This window comes from Gopherus flavomarginatus, chromosome 6, assembly GCF_025201925.1.
Source record: "Gopherus flavomarginatus isolate rGopFla2 chromosome 6, rGopFla2.mat.asm, whole genome shotgun sequence".
Taxonomy (NCBI): Eukaryota; Metazoa; Chordata; order Testudines; family Testudinidae; genus Gopherus; species Gopherus flavomarginatus.
The window spans coordinates 123,047,123-123,064,765 of NC_066622.1; the positions used below are offsets into that span (position 1 = coordinate 123,047,123).

General features: G+C 37.6%; 1 protein-coding gene across 2 annotated transcripts in view; it reads right to left on the reverse strand.

Annotated features, from left to right (window-relative positions):
* INPP5F (inositol polyphosphate-5-phosphatase F) overlaps positions 1-17,643 on the reverse strand; it is a 98,765-nt gene that overhangs the window by 19,879 nt on the left and 61,243 nt on the right. For both annotated transcript variants that reach the window (XM_050958937.1, XM_050958936.1), the window contains exons 4-12: positions 16,594-16,722; positions 11,668-11,835; positions 11,235-11,291; positions 8,340-8,538; positions 6,641-6,820; positions 4,255-4,322; positions 3,629-3,753; positions 2,340-2,417; positions 506-626 (exon numbers count right to left, since the gene is read on the reverse strand). In XM_050958937.1, the coding sequence (XP_050814894.1) occupies positions 506-626; positions 2,340-2,417; positions 3,629-3,753; positions 4,255-4,322; positions 6,641-6,820; positions 8,340-8,538; positions 11,235-11,291; positions 11,668-11,835; positions 16,594-16,722 (1,125 nt within the window). The remainder of the gene's footprint in view (positions 1-505; positions 627-2,339; positions 2,418-3,628; positions 3,754-4,254; positions 4,323-6,640; positions 6,821-8,339; positions 8,539-11,234; positions 11,292-11,667; positions 11,836-16,593; positions 16,723-17,643) is intronic.

The following is a 17,643-nucleotide window of genomic DNA, read 5'->3' on the forward strand; positions in this document are numbered from 1 at the left end:
GGATACCTGGAAAGATGGAGAATGATTGTCTCTCTATGGTCAAGGGGAAAGATCTCTCAGGCATAGCAAGCACTTAATATGCTGCAACCATATGTGATATTTTATTCTCAGGTGCCTGAAACTAAAGTGCATCTCTGGACCCACTCATTTTTCTACCTATACCTAATTTTGTAAAAGAAAAAAAGTATACACCAGCGATAATCACTGCCTATGAATTAATGAACAACTACAAATCTACATAATAAAACTGAGATAATAGTTCTGGTGACCCTAACACCAGTCTCTTCTCCCGAAAATGTTAAGGACATGCCTCCCAATCCAAGAACTATTCAGAAGTTTAAACATTGGAAATGTGAATATGCCCCCAAGTCTCAAGAAGATCCCATTACATTCATAACTTAACAAGTTCTAGGTTATTTTCACTCACAACAATGCTGATTATCTTTCCATAAATTAAAAAAAATCTAAGATATTTATCACTTTAAAATTTACAAGTCATACATGCCTGCTGTTCCATGACCACTCTTGCAATAGCAGCCTGGACTACATTGGTCCGATCCAGACAGTCCATACAGTTAACACGAAAAATTCCTTCTTGTTTACAAATCACACCAGCTTGATCAACCCTTTCAAAGGTGGTAAAAGAACAGAAGAGGTAAAATGCTTATTGAGAGATCTTAAAATAACTATCAGTCCATGCAAATAAACTAGAAAATTTAAGTTAGAAAACATATTTCTACTAGACTAAACCATGGAATATTCATGTCAGTTTCATTCAGCCTCCCAGCTACACTCCATTAGAACTGCGTGAAGTTTTTCAGATGAATAGTTTATTTGCTGAAAAATGCAGTTTCTGTCTACCTGAAGCTTCCTACAAAGTTGTCAAAAAGTTTGGGTCGGGGGAGGAACATATGAACCATTCATAAAACAAAACAGTCAGAGGAGGTGGTAGAGGTAATGTGCACCTTAACTTTTAGCCCAGTAGTTAGGGCACTTGCCTGGGATGTGGGAGACCCAGACTCAATTCTCCCTTTTGCTTGATGTGGAAGTAGAAACCTGAACTTGGTTAGGTCTCTCACATTACAGGAGTGTGCCCTAACCACCAGGCTATAGTCACTCACTTTTCTCTCTAGTCCAATGGATTATTCAAGTATTTTATACGTAGGTGAGAGCAAGAGATTCACCCCAGAATAACCCAGTCTACTGGCTAAGGCACTCTCTTGCAGCAGGGGAGACCCATGTTCAAATTCCTGCTCCACATCAGACAGAGAGGATGAACAGAACCCGTCTCCCATAAGCCAGATGAATGCCCTAACTATTTAGGCTAACAGTTAGAAGGCGAGCACCGGCACCATCATTATCACCTCCACCCATTCTAGACCTTTACTTCTTTTAATGTGAAAGAGCGCAAGTTTCATTCAACCCAAAATGTAATTCATCCATTTTTTTGATTCATCAAAACTTTTTGGAATTTTCAGATTCTGTTTGAGACAAACCAATTTTTTTCTTTCAATTTTTCAGAACTACCAGCAACCCAAATCAGACCAGCTGACATGAGCCCCCTTTTCAGAATAGCTACCTCCCACTCCATTCCCCTTCACCCACATTTCTCCCCCATTATCCTGAACATGAAAGGCAGCTCATTCATACTAAAAATTCAATATTCTAGTACATGCATACAAATTTAATTCTTTAATTTCAATATAAAAACAATGCTAGCTTTAGAACAATCACTAACATATAGAGCAGTAATTCACAAAATTTCCTAAGTGTTGCAGAAAAACATCTCCCAGACACCAGTGACAATCTGATAGCACACTTCATTTTATCTACACACACCAATATGAAACAATGTACTGAACCATATGCAATGTAATTCACGAAAGCCACATCAACCATATATCAAAATGCATAAACATATAACCAATATACCTGGCTGAAGGTCAAGGGTTTTCATTGGCTGTTCAGGGTAAGGTTGGAGCTCTATGGGTGGGGGAAATGCATGATATTTCATACATAATTTCTTTAGGGTTGTTGTTTTTTTTTTCCCCCTCAAATTAACAATAGTGAACCTCAGTGAAGGGACAATGTTATTGGGAATTCTTTTGTTGTTAAAAGAATAGAACCATAAGTAGAATACGTCACAATATTTACTTCAAGACGTTGATTTGCAAATATTCAAGACAGGAAAAGACTGCAGGGAAAAGATAATCAGTGGAGAAACTTAAGGCCATAAAAATCCATCTAAACAAAGATTGTTTAAACTGCTTTTCCCCTACTCTTTCATTCAAATGTTTCTATAAACAATTGCATACCACCCTGAGCATACTAGTACCTACCAACACCACTTCATATCAAGGATGATATCATGAATCGCATCAGTTAATGTTTGAACATTTTCAAACTTCATTCCTCTGCTAAAATAAAAGAGAGAGCTCACAAAAGTAAATTAAGTTTCAACCAGAAAAATGATGCAACACCACACAAAAGTCAAGTACAGACAAATATAAACTGATATCTAGCTAAATTTGAAGCAGAATTTATTCACAGCAGTTCTCGGGCAATGTACAAAGTTTAGGAAAATCTTTTCAAATGTCAGTTGCAAATTAAACTATGTAAAATATACTCAAACAGCTACATTGTAGCCATGCCTATCTTCCCTCCAGCATCTCAAGAATTCTCTTTCAATGCGTTCACCAATAAATGAGAAGGGATTTGGGGGGCTAAAGCATGAACCAAAAGTAAAACAAAAAAGTGACAAATGATAAAATCTTTACATTTGTGTCCTTTTCATCCTGAGGGTGCTCAACAAGCCTGACAGACAATATATGTAGAGATCATATTACCCATCACCAGAATGCAGCCACCTCAGTACTGAAATGCAGTAGGCAATCTGCTCCAGCAACATCATAATAGGATCTAACATCCTCCTGTGCGTCCTCTGCCCTTCCCCAGCCGTGTGATCCAGAAAAGGGGACCAGAGGAGTTATTATTAATCATATTTATTATGAAGGGGCTTAAGGGCCAACCAAGAACAGGATCACATTGTGCTAGGCACTGTACAACACCGTAGACAGTTCCTGCACTGAAGAACTTACAATTTAAATGGACAGTACAGACAAGGGGTGTGGGGAACTCTATAACACAAAGGCAGAGTCAACAATGTGATGGCAAAAAACAGCCCTGTTATTTCCATGATTTTGGGGGGTGGGGTGGATTAGTTCAGAGGGAATGAGCTAAATGGAAAGAAAAGGGAAGGGTAAGGGGGCGCTGAAAGGAACAGGGTTAGGGGAACAGAGCAGGGAAGGATAGATTACAAGAGGCAGGTGTGGCATGAAGTTTAGTTGAAGAAACTGTGAGAAAAGAACAAAGGGAGAATTGGAGCAAACAACCAAAACACTAATGATGCTTTTTGAAACACCAAAACTGTCCAGTAGAACACAATGGCAAGCTACGCTATGAAAAACCCAAGTTATACTACCTTTGTTTACAAAAAGCAATATTTCTCTCTCTCTGTGAAAGTCAATGCATTTCACACTCTATTAGAGAATAGTTTCCCCTCCCCTCAACAACATTTCTCTCATTTTTGCAAATACTACAAGATGACATTTTAGAAGGTTCTTCTTACCAGTGCTCATGGAAGTCAAAGGAAACATAAGTAAGGTTTGAATTGTTGTATAGTAGCACTTGTTTAAGGTAAGCATCTCCAATAATCTTCTCTCGTCCAGTCTGATCCACCAAATTAATAATAACCTGTTCAAAAATTAAATGGATTTAACAGTTTGGTAATCTTAGTGAAGATACTTGCAGAATTACACTCTCTCTAGAAGGCAATGTATAAAACAAATTACAAAAACATGAAACAGTAAAAAAAAAAAAAAAAAAAAAAAAAAAAAAGTAATTGTGTTTAGCTTATCCAACACAAGGTTCTCTTCAGACACCATTTTTCACCATTTTTGTTTTAGAACCCAAGTGATCAGGTTAACTGCTATAGTTAATCTCATCTCCAATAAAAAAACAAATGCTGATTTGACAAGCCCAATTAAAAAATTACCAAAAAAGTGGGTTTAATTCCTATTTCTGGAAACTGCTGTATAATTCAGGAAAATCAAGTGCTATATCTAAAGTTCTAATTTTTTGATTGTCCTTTTAAAGTACTCAGATGGTTTATAAAGTATTTTTGAACTATTCACACTAGTTGTTAAGTTTTAGTAATAAATACACTCATAAGAGAAGTGCAAGCCTAAAACACACCTGTTTCTTGTAAATTTTCAGTTGTTCTTCAAAATGTGCACAGAAATAGGGTATAGTTTCCTTTTCACCTACAACGCAGAAGGACACTGTGAAAAACTAATCATTTCCTTTCACTTGATTCATATTTAAGGTATTAACTCATATTCAAGTTCACATTATTAGGTACCTGGGGTTAAGAAAAACCTGCATGTGCATGCAGGTAGCATGATACATTATACAGGATCCTAATAATGCATTATACCTTCTGAGGTAAACATTGACATGGTGGAGATCCAATTAATTGATATTCCACATTACTACTCTGCTACTTACTTACCATCAGAGTGCAGAGGTGAGTATCTTAAAACGAAAACATTCTCTTTTATTCTTTGGATGCAAGCCAATCTACTCTTTCCTTTTCTTATTTACAAATCTCTTCAACCTTTCTATGCCAGCTCCATACTTCATATGAACCTCCTTCACCTCAGAAGTATCTTAAACGTTTAAATAATCTTGTAAAAGTATGTAGAGCTGGTTTAAATGTAAACATTAGAACAGGATAGCACAGAGCCTGCTAAAGAATAAAAAAGTTCACCAAGTGTCCAAGGCTGAAAGTAAACTATATTCTTAAGGATGTAATGGCATACACTAGGAGAAACTATCTGGAATACATTTAACTAATGAGGTAGGATTTTATATCTCTGACATTAAAACTGATCCCGACAGATGCTATAACCTATCTATAAATCTTCCAAATTAATTGAAATCCTCTTCAAATTTCCCACCAATTTTACTAGGAATTCAGATGCTCCGATCACCACAGTATTGAACTGCACTGCCCCATGAACCAATGCCACACACAGAGTGTCTTTAGCATTTCAAACTGTTGTGATATGATTTGGGGGGAGGGAGATTTTCCTATGTTTTTATTGCTCACTGTTTTTTCTCATCTTTAGTGCAAATTCATTTACACTTTACTCTTCTAGGATCTGGCAAGAGATCCATTTTCAGCTATTTCAAGGGTGTCAGCAAACTCTTCACAAGACATCAGAATCTGTTAGTGCTTTACAAGAACTTGAACCTGACAAGATTATGCTGGCAAAAAAAACTAACCTTCACCACTCTGCTAACACAGCCAAAAGCTAAGCATTACCATAAAGATATACCTTTAATTTTTGTTTTATGGTAGCATTAAGGACAAGTCTAGACATGTCCTTAATGCTACCATAAAACAAAAATTAAAAGGTAGTTTAGACTCTGGAAGTGTGAACAGCACTGTGCATCAAAATGCTATGCAGTAACTCCCCTGTGTGGATGCTGCAGCCACAAACTAAAAAGTTCCTACTTCAAATAAATGGAGTCTTGTCGGAAGAGAACTATGTTAATATGAAGTAGGAAATTTTGTTTGCATCCACAGCATTCACATGGAGGAGTTACAGTGCAACACTTTGGTGTGCACTGATATTCATGCCCCTCCAGTCCAAAGTGCAGGACAGTGCAGACATGTCCCTAGAGACCCAATTAGGATCAAGGTCCCCACTTAGCTAGATAAGGGGTTGGGAACCTATGGCACGTGTGCCAAAGGCAGCATACAAGCTGATTTACTGTGGTATACTGCTGCCGGCAGGGGGTCCCAGCCATCGGCCTGGATGGACAGGCTGGCAATGGACTGAGTGGGGCCAGAGGCTGGAACCCTGCCTGGCAGGGGCTGGCATACAAAACCCCAGACCGGCAGCGGGCTGAGCTGGGCCAGCGGCCAGGACCCCAGCTAGCAGGGACCGGCAAATGGAACCCCAGACCGGCAGCAGGCTGAGCAGCTCAATCTGCTGCCAGCCTGGGGTCCCAGCCGCCGGTTCGCTCAGCCCACTGCCAGTCTGGGGTTCCATCCACCGGATCCTGTAAATGTAAAATGTATTACTGGCATGTGAAACCTTAAATTACCGCGAATAAATAAAGACTTGGCACACCACTTCTGAAAGGCTGCCATCCTGAGCTAGATGCTGTGCAAACATAAAGGGAAGGTTGTCTTTTTCTATAAGAGAAAACACCTAAAACAAAAGAAGAAAGTCCCTCTCCTGAAGAGTTTACAGTCTGACATTAACTTTTAGCCCTAAATCAGCAACTAACTTTAAGTGCAGATTCTTCAAAATAGTCTGTATTATCAGAAATATGTTGGGAACTCAATTATCCTCCTGTATCTGGGAGATATGGGGACTCCTTAAGTATTGAGTTCAACTCAAGGACAGACAAGTTATTTTAAAATTGGATCAACTCACCATCACTACTTTAAGTTAAAAAAAAAAAAAAGTGTTGATCAGAGGTTAATAGAATAACTAAATGTTCAAAGTCAATTATTTTTAAGTGATCTGGATACATTTTACAAACTCCACAGATTACCAATACATACTCTTGTCCAGTCGTGGTCGTGGGTTGTACCTATATCCAACCTGACTCCAGAACACTGGCACAGAGCCTCGTGTTTGAATAAATGAGAGAGTATGATTATGGACATGAATCAATTGCTCTGTCTCCACGTAATTTGCCACGTTCCCATTTTTATCAACACCTCTTCGCTTATACCGCATCCCTAGAAGACAAAGAGAAAGATATTGATCAGTTTCTTCAAGCAAGTTGTGTAATTTTTTAAAAATTAATCCTAAATATGGATATTGTATACACTTCTGGAAAGTGTTTTTGGTGGTAAGGAAGCAGATTATGTGAAATACAAGACAAATCAGCCAGGCTATCCCAACTGACAACACTGATGTCTGGTTCCTTTTCTGGCTCCCATCTCCCATTTTATTTTAATTTGGCAGAGATGGAACAGGGCTTTGGTTTTAGTCCTTATCCTCCCCTGCAACTATTCCCAAGGATTACTTTTGTCTATACAGCCTATACAACTGTACTGAAGCAGGATCTTAGTTGTAAGAACAGTACTACCATTAGGACAGTACTTCCTGGACAAACCACAGTGGTAATATCACTTCAATAACATTACTTTCATTCTTCCCTTCCCCTTCTATTCCTAAACACTGCTGCAGTGAGTGTTACCTTCATATTAGCACAGGAACAAGATTAAGAGTCAAGTTCTGATTTGTGAGTGTTATGTGCTACTACTGGAGCAGCCCCATAGCAGGAGTTAACTATATGAAAAAAATAAAAATAAAAAAGTGAAGGTGAGAGGGGCAGAGGGGTCTGACAGTAATCCAAATCACATCGGTTAGTTATCACAAATCTAAAAAGTAATTAATCCGTTCCGAAAGGCATCTAGCATTGATAGAGAAGATTTCTACCAAATGAACATGTACAAGCACAACCTGAACACTAAAAACCAAAATACTAAATTGCAAGTCAAACTACAGATCATCTTTGACTGATCGATGTTCCAGTTTACAGAACAGTAATGAAGAATGCTCCATGAGCAGCTTCAAGATTTGGAATATGGGCACAAAGGTTCATTAAAAAATGAAAGCCATTAAATTTCCATCTATATACCTAGTTCTGTGCATTTTAAATATTCCTTGCTGCTGTGGCTATTGTACTTTGTTTTTCCATCCAGGGTCCTCTGGCCTGATTACCAAGTACAGTAGCTTGAAAAAGTTTATAATGGTTTACATCAGTATTCCAAAGGCAAGAAAGTTAGTAAGTTTGAGTAATTACACTCATATTAAGTAGGAAACTAAATGTATATAAAACATGGAAATGTAATTCCACAATATTAGAATAAGAATTAATCCCTGAAGCAGCACCAAACTTCTGAACTACAGAGCATTAGCTAAACAATACTGCGTGGTGGGTGCGTGGGGGTGTCAGAAGGACGTTATGTAACTAACAGTATCTAAACTTTAAACCACCACTTTTTCCTCAAAATTTCTAAGGCACTTAGAGGATGGCAAGGTCTAAAAACAAAGCTTAAGTTTATTTTTATGTACAGATTTGGAGGAACTAATTTTACAAAACATTTGAGGTTAGTGCTTCAGTTGTTTCTCACTTATCAGTGAATTTTGGAGTGTGGTTCTGGACTGTGCGATGGAGCACTATTAGTTTTGAAGTTTTATCCTTCACATCCCTTTTAACATGGTTAATATCTTGGACACTCTGCTTACCAGCTCTGTGCCGACTTCGGCGTGAGATAAGTGCTACTAGAAATCGCGGGTGAATATCGTCTACACAAATTGGCTCCTGAAGAGGAGTCTCGGGACTGCTTTTCTCATCATCAGATGCATCATTGTAATTAACTACAAGTTCTTCAATCTGTACAAACCCCTGGATGATGGGTATAATCCAAGAGTCCACTTCCGCGTTCTGTAAATTACAAAACACATTTACATCTATATCAGTTTTAACAGTTACTTCAAACTATCTACAGAGGTTTCTGATATTATTGCTATTTCTGCAGGGGTGCTTGGTGTTACTCTGGCTTTTAGAGAAGTCTTCTCAAAACTCAGGTCCAATCCCACAAAAATTCCCAGAATGCTTTGTATGAACACCTTTTTTGCCTTCTCTTCTGATAGTGATGGTGCTTTTATTTTAATCAGTGGAGTCAGAGGGGTTTTTTTGGGAGGGGTGGGGACTGGTGAAAAATAAAACCAAAGGAGCTCCCCTGGTGCATTACAATGTAACCTAAAAGTTTCATCATATTGCTCACTTTATTAATTAAAAAAAGTTACATTCTTTAAGGATTTCATTTGTGTTTCACAGACAGCATCGAAATAAATGGAAGAGATCTGTTGGGTAAATAATATCCTTCCAGACAAGAAGCAAAGAACTTTAGAATATTCAAACTGGATTTTTTTTTTTAAATCCACAATAAGTATCCCTGTTGTAATGCTGAAAGATTAAATCATCCTTGCTAAAATGTCAGATCAGCACTGAAGTCTACTCACTTAAGAATTTCCAGAAGGCTTTCAGAAAAGAACTCTCTCATTTATCGGTCTTTTCAGGAGGGAAAAAGCAGTTCTTTCCTTCTTTGTGGAATTCTCCTCTAGCTGCATTTTATGTTACACTGCTTTTTGTCTGGCTCAACAGAATCTCTGTTCAAGTCACTTTCAAAATAGTGCAAGTAAAGAATGTTGCCGGGATCAGGTGCACTATCATGCCACAAGAATTACACATTCCATTATCTTTTTAAACTAGTTGCCATAAATGGAAGAAGTTCATCAGATCAAATGCACAGAGATCAAAATTAATGTTAGAGATAAATGCTACTTCTACTTTAAAGAGCCTCACATATTCATGGAAAGACAGGCCTCACACATGCAGCAATTAACCACACAGTATAAAAATAACCAAAATGGTCAAATCTTAAATGATGCATATATGGTTTAAGATTAGTTTCCCCTTAAATATAAATGTTAAACAGAAATAAACTTCTTATATTCTAAATGTACACATAAAACAAGAAAATGTAATAAAGATAAGAGACTATACTATGCTTGAAATTAGTTATATTCTCTAAAACAGTTGTCCCTAAACTGTGGTTAGTACCCCCTAGGAGGGCATGGAGGAATGTGGCGGGGAGAGGAGGGGCACAGCAGGATCCGGGCCAGCCCCCATGGGGGTGAGGGGAAAGAGACAAAGCGCCACCAGTCCTGCTTTGCCCCCACCCCATCCTAGCCCCAGCCGCAACTCTGCGCCCTGCTCAGCCCACACCCGCAGCTTCACTCTGTCCCCAGCTTCACCCTCAGCCCAGCTCTGTCCTCATTCCCTCTCCACTCCCAGGCCAGGGCCACCTCAAGCCCCTTTCTCATCCCCAGTTCTGCCCCAAGCCCTGCCTTCAGCCCAAACTGCTCTGCTGAGTCAATTGTGCAGTAATGGAGGGGGGGGCGTGGACAGATTCCATTACTGGTAAAAGGGTGAGGTGACAGGAAAAGTTTGGGCATCACAGCTCTAAAAGGAAGCCTCTACTGAAATAAGCTGTGAGTTGTGTCATAAGTCATCAAGTTTCTTATACTCCTACAAATTGTCATGTGAATTTGCCCCAAACTATCCTCTTTTTGGCTCAAAAACAGAAGTTGTCATATTTGTCATATTTCCATTACTTGTAAAAACTAATTTTCTAAATTTTTCACCTTGTGGACAAAACCTTTATATACACCGCTACCTCGATATAACACCACCCGATATAACATGAATTTGGATATAACGCGGTAAAGCAGTGCTCTCCGATGGATCAAAGCAAGTTCGATATAATGCTGTAAGATTTTTTTGGCTCCCAAGGACAGTGTTATATCGAGGTAGAAGTCCCTGGTCTTGCAATTCTCAATAAATGAGAAGACTCCCACAGAAAGATGGTACATTTAATGGACAAGTTTTATTTTTTAAAACCACAGATGACAGAAGGCAAGTGTTAAACTTTGTTTTGAAGTTTCTAGTGAGCCCAGCTGTTTAGTTTTAACCTTTAAATCACTGTGATATATTACATTACGTTCATCTATGAGTTTGAAAATTTAGACAACAGTCTTAATGAAGCATTTCTAATTCATATTTATATTTAAAGAAAAGTTAAAGTGGGTTGTTTGCTGCTTTATCACTTACATACAGCCATACATACTATACTAACAAAAGCTCAGGATACTTTGATGCACAGTACCACTTTGTACACTGAATAGTATTACTATTACTTAGTTGTATTACTATTGCACAAAGGAGCCATCATTAAGGGCCAGGATGCCACTGTGCTAAGTATTGCACAGACATAGGCAACCTGGGCAGCCAGCCAACCAGGGAAAGAGGCACCCCTTTCCTGCCAAGATGCCTAGAAGTCCCCTACCAGGCAGGTGGTCAAGGTGCTGGGGAGCCTAGCATATGAGCTACCAGGAAAACAGGCAGGTTTCTGTGGAAAGTTTAGTTAAAGTCAACATAATCCCACAGAATATTTCCATTGCAACAAACCTGCATTTGCCTTTGGACAACTTTGTTAGAAAATTTCTGACCACCTCTATGAATTGTGCTCAGCTTTAACAAATTTAAGATACTCTTTTTAGAAAACAATTACTCACATCAGTATTGATGAGATCTTGAATCATGTGTTTGTTCCAAAAGAATCTGTCATCAACCTATAGGAGAATAAAAATGGCAGTATTTTAAACAAGGTTTTTCAGAGCCTCTCAGTAAAGACACAGATGTGATCCCAAACATAAACTAACTACCCAGTAACTCCAGCTGGTTATCCAACCCTTCGCTGCTCGCTTTCTCTTTTTTTTTTAAAAATCCAAAACATTTTCAACAGATCTCAGACCAAGACATGTTTCTGGCAGTTTTTAATTTTGTTTCCATTATGTAGAAACCTAATGTAGGGCCAGTTGATGTATTACACCAGCTGATGATCTGGCCTTTAAAAGTTTCAAAAATCAATACCACTAGGACTCAGAACAAATACAGAATGTTGAAAACACAGGCTGGGCAGTCATCTGCTGACATATAAATACTTACTTTCCTCCACAGCGGCAAGTTAGTCTTCTCACATGAGCTTTGCTTCTGGACAGAGTTTGTTAGGTCATAAGTCAGACTGTAGTAAAAGGAGTCTGAATCCATGAACATTTTGAAGAGTTCTTCTAATAATCTCCTCTCCAGTTTCTCCTTCTCCTTACTTTCTTTTATCTGCAAGACAGAAGATTATTACCACCTTTTCAGGGGAGCTAAATAAAAATCAGGTAAGGACACTTGCAGACCAGCATGCACACACTAAGGAAAACAAGTTTCAGAGTAGCAGCCGTGTTAGTTTGTATCAGGAAAAAGAACAGGAGTACTTGTGGCACCTTTAGAGACTAACCTCTAAGGTGCCACAAGTACTCCTGTTCTTTTTAAGAAAAACAAATTTCCCTGATGAAGAGGTCCATGTAGATGTAGGCAAGATCAAATTTAATATAAAACAAAGTAGTAGTAGTAGTAGATTCTTAGAGGTGCTGGGCACAAATGAAACTTTCCTTGTGCATCTCATGTATCGCACAGCATTTTTTTCCCCCAAGAACAGTATCCAGAAGGTGGTGCAAGCAAGCTGGACATGAACATATTTTATAGGCCATTTGGGGAATTTTATGAAAACTATTGGCCTAACAAAACGTTTTGCTAAATTACTCAGGTTTATTCAATTTAACTTCATTCAAGATTTCAACCGACTGAATACTACCATAGAGCTTTCTATCTAGAATTGAAGACTAATAGAAGAATTTTGGTAGAGTCTTTCTCTGAGAAGACTTGCCAAGTCTTCTTTTTAACTTCAACACTATGAAGACACAGCCACAGCCACTTATCAAGCAAGCAGTCACATGTATAGAAGTTGGGGATCTCACCTGGAATAATTTTGGTGATTTATGCTATTTTATTAGTGATTCTTCAGAACGGTGTTCAAAGACAAAACTGACAGAGAGAGAGATGCATGTGAAAGATTCTTCCTCTCATGATCATGAACAGAACAAAAATAAAGCATCTCTTGCACTTAGAAAGGCCTTCTTGCTACAGCAAAATGCTGCAGATGTTTAGGTAATATTACATTGTTGTCTGTAATAAAACCAGCAAGTTAGAAGTGACTATAGTAAATGAAAATGCCATGTGCCCCTTGGATTTATTCAGCAGAGCTAAACCGGATTCTGAGCCAAAGTGGGAATCATTCCAAGATATTTCAGCTGAAATGTAAATTCTTAACAATTTTAACAATTCTTAACAATGTCTATTATTGTCTTTGTAAGAGAGGAATGCTACTGCAATCTGGGTGCCTTTTTGGGCTGTGTGGCCACATGGGGGGAACAAATTGTGCTAAAAGATCTTTCTTGAGAACACGAGGAAGCAGTTTTCAGCTGAGGTCTTTAAATCATGAAGAAACAGATGAGTTTAGGGCCACACATGGCAACCATATTTCACTCTTACTGCAGAGTTCCCTAAGCCAGAAGTAGTAGATGGCAACCATCTCCACTTTAGCCTCTTCTGCCCACACTTCTGAGGACCAGCTGAGCAGGTCACTCATTTTTGCTAAGTTGAATTGCCAGCGAAGTCCCTCTTGCTGCCTCCCATTCTCAAGAAATGTATGCACGTAAAGCTTCTTGCCAGACTATGGAAGCTCCAGGAGAGGTGCAGCTCTGATATTGTTTCAGGAGAGAAGACTCACTTGTCACCTTAACAGGTAGTATACCCAGGAAAAGAAAGTCAAGAAAATGACTGAAGAAACTTCTTAACCTGTAATTAGGCTTGGCAGAATTTGATTTTCATTTTATTATACTTTTGAGGCGAACAAATAAAAAAGCTTAAAAATAAACATTTATCAATTTAAGTTTTCACAGTTGCTGGAAATTATCAGGGTCAGACAATTATTTAATCATAGTAGACTTAAGAAGTTAAAGCTTCATAATTGTTAAGAGACAAACTGTCAACATCAAATGTCAAAGGAAATAGCCTTACATCAAACTCTAGCAAGTTCTCAGGCCGCATCATCCAGGGGAATATTTTTGTTTGTGCATATAGTGAAATCGACATTACTAATAAAAAAAATCTAATCCTTCCAAGCCTACCTATAATGGTGACACTGAAGTCTTGGGCCCTAATGCATGTGACCACAGAGGTAAATTAAATGCAACGCCTGAAAGACTTATTTAGAAATGCTACTGATTGGCTGCTTGCTACAGCTTCCCTCTCGTCCCCCCCGCGCCACACACACACACACACACACACACACAGTCTCTTACCCCCACATCCCTCCATGACACTCTCAGTCCTTCCCTCCCTCTATATGTGGGTTTTATATTGCCACACATCACCACAGTATCCAAGCATCTTCCGTATAAAACCAAACAGCAGCAAAAACTCTTGCAGATTTCATGGAATTTCCCACTCCTCTTCTCCTTGCTCCCCCTTCCTTTGCCTTTCTGTTTAGGTATTCCACTCCTACTACCATCCCCTGCCCAACTCTACCTCCAACATTTTTTTTTTCCATTATGGAACTAACTCGAGGCTTGTAAGCCATTATTTTGTATGTTATAAACCTTCCCCTCCTCCCCATCCTCTTTACTTTTCTTGTCTATTTAGATTGGCCATGAGTAAATTTAGGCTGGAAATTAGAAGACAGTTTCTAACCATCAACAGAGTGAGGTTCTGGAACAGCCTTCCAATAGGAGACGTGAGGGCCCAAAATCTAACCTGTTTTAAGATGGAGCTTAATATGTTTAAGAAAAGGCTTATACAACACGGTTGCCTGCAATAGCAGGGGACTAAATTTAATAATCCAGGAGGTCCCTTCCAGTCCTATGTTCTTATTGTTAACTATTTGGGGCAACAGGGTGCAAACTGTTGGGGCTACCAGATACTACAGCAATACAAAACTAATAATATTTAAAGTATATCCCAATCAGTATCAAGAATGAAAAGTATTAAAAAGAGGTATTTAACTTTACTGGAAAAAATGCACAAGGGAGGAAAAGGTAGAGGACATTATAGATACAATGCCATAGTATAAAACTATGATTGTATATCAAACATCTTCAGAAAAAAACTTTTATAAAAATCAAACACTGTCAACTCATTTGTTCTTAGAAAACATTTCTCTATTTTACATGTGACAACTGTTTAACTTAAATAACATCATCCATGAATCAACCAGTTCTCCATTGATGCCTCAAAAATGCTACTCCCAAAACAATATCAAGTAGAGTACTTTCAAAAGCACAATTTGCCACAAGGAAAATCTTCCTAGAGATCACACTCAAAACATCGTCTTTTATGAAAAGTTTCTTCTTTTATTTTCACTTTACGTATTGTTACTATTAATAACTGGCTGATTATATTATCAAGCTTGAAAGTGCTAACACCTTGTTCAATAAAAGTGATAAAAAATACCAACCCCATAGATTCAAGTGCCACACCAAAATCTTTAAGAGAAATAAAGTGGCTTAGAGGTACGAAAAAGTGAACACAAACAGTAAGTTTAAAAAAAAAAATTAAATATTGATTCAAGATTAAGCCTCCATCTAGTTTCCCTAAAAAATGTTGGATGTGTATGTACACTTCATTACAGGACAGATTTCAACCAAACATTCTTTGTAGCACTCTCTCTGAGAGTTTAACATCAGCATCAGCCTAAAAGCATACCTCCAACTATCACAAAACATTGTTCTGCAATCTCCTCAAAATATTTTTAAAAATGGAAGCACTTGTTTTTAAATGAAAAGTTTTCGAGTTATCAAAATTTATCAGTAAAATGTGAGGACTTGGGCACACCTACCACAAATACATAGCGGAACCTCCCTTTAAGTCAATCCTATCATCTGGGTTCTGTGGAAGAACCCCAACATTTAGGAAGAATTATTGGCAGAAACCACATAACAGGTCAGACTGCAGAGACCTTGCAATAAATAACAAGAGGTCACAAAATTAAATGCATTAATAACCACACTATCCCTTTAGACTGTACAAGTTATTTAAAAGCATAAACAAGGTATTTTACTTTGTGTGATGTAAGTCTACTTTTTAAAGAGTCTCAAACTAATTCAGCATTGGTTTATTCTACTCCATTGAGGATTTAAAAACAAAAACGAAAAAGCACCAGATACAACAGTGGATGTAGAAATTACAATTTTAGTAGATCATGGGGATCATCTAGAGAAGGGTTCTGAAGTGCTGAAATTATTGCAACTAGCTTGTTTGTATAGCATACAGTATGTACACGTGTGCTACTGTTTGTTAGATTTAGCTCCTCAGTGTCACTTCAGATTTCTTTCTACAGAGTTTGGAGAAACCTTCATCTCTCATCCACTAGGTACACAAATCCAAAAATAATTTGAAGAGTTTGTATCTTTTTCAGGCTACTTTCCAGGTGAAAAGTTGAACTGTTTTTCTACTGTGCTGGAAACTGAAATTAGTCCTGAAATTAATTAGGCAATATCTACAGATCTCTGCTCTGTTCCAGCCTTGTGGATTTTGTTTCAAGATGTTGACTTTATGATTAGGGATACAAGAAAGAAGAATGTTTTGTATGCACAATGTTTCCCCTTATTACAGAGTTAGCAACTAGTATTGTTTTACAAAGATGAAAAACATCTCTATTAACTCCACTTCACCAGGAGAACTCTTCAAATGTACTTTGCATTCCAAGTGAATATAATTCTGTAACAGTTGAACATTTAATGCTATAGGCCCACCTTCTGCAAATCTGTATTACATGCTATCAAATGAACGAGCTGAGGACTAAAATGAAATACTCAGGATTGAAGTCAGCTTGTTTCCTGGGTGTTACATAATACATAATTCTTGGTCTTTTACTGGTTTTGTTTACAGGGCATATTATGTTACTGTGGTTATTCACCACAGCCTTCAAATCACTAAAACAAAAATGCTTTGAAAAACCACACAAATTAAATAGTAAATCCTCACCTTCTTTTTATTTGATGCAGACACATTTGATTTAATTTGAGTAAAGGTCTTGAGTAGAAATTTAGAGTCGTCTGGAGACTGTGTAATCTTCTCTGGCTTATTTATCCCAAAGTGATGCTTTTTACAGAGCTAAATAATAAAAAATACTGTGTCAGTTAAAGTTGATACTTAACATTTATCCCAACAGCAATTTTTATTTACTACCTTTTAAATAAAGATTAGATTTCATTAACGTACTTAAACTCTCAGTAAGATTAAAAATAATGCTAATAGCTTCAGAGTTTAATAAAAAGTATTTACATCTTTCCATCTACTTCTTGCTGTGTTAACTGCATGCTTTATAATGTGTTCTTTATTCACTGCAGTAACTACTTTTACATAATAAAAAAAGTTGACAAAAATCAAAGTATTTTGACATGTACAGTACAAGCATGCTCCGCCAAAGAATGCTTGTCAATACTGAACTGCCACTAAACAATACAAATGTGGATTATGAAAAGCTCTGTTAATTGTTATGCTAGTCTTTGGAAGTCACATTGATATTTTAAATTGCTGAATAAATTCTTGTTTTAAAGAGGGAATTACTGGTTAATAGCAGTGCTTCCATAGATAATTTTGCAAGATTCAAATCATTCATGCCAAAGCTCAATCTTACTTACTTATGACCATACTAGTGCACAATTCTACACTTCTGTCCTAATTTCTCTTGTGTTTGGTAAATAAAACCAAAGTCACTTTTTTTTCCTGTTAAGTGCACTCACCTTTTCAGATTGTGTCTTCAGAAGAGACGGCAGATATTGTCTTATTTTAAAAATGACACAGTTAAAGAATTGTGAATACAATACATGAGTGTTTCATTTTCTATTTATACACAAATATTTTCAATCCTAAAATACCAGTGTATATCAATAAGGAAAGGAATTACACTTATGGTGCCTTGTACACCTTGGTTCCTTCACCCATCACTGAATCATTCTGAAACACTCTCACCCCTCTGCCCTCATCTTTGCCTTTCACATAGCACACCAGCAATTACTTTTACTTCTCTCT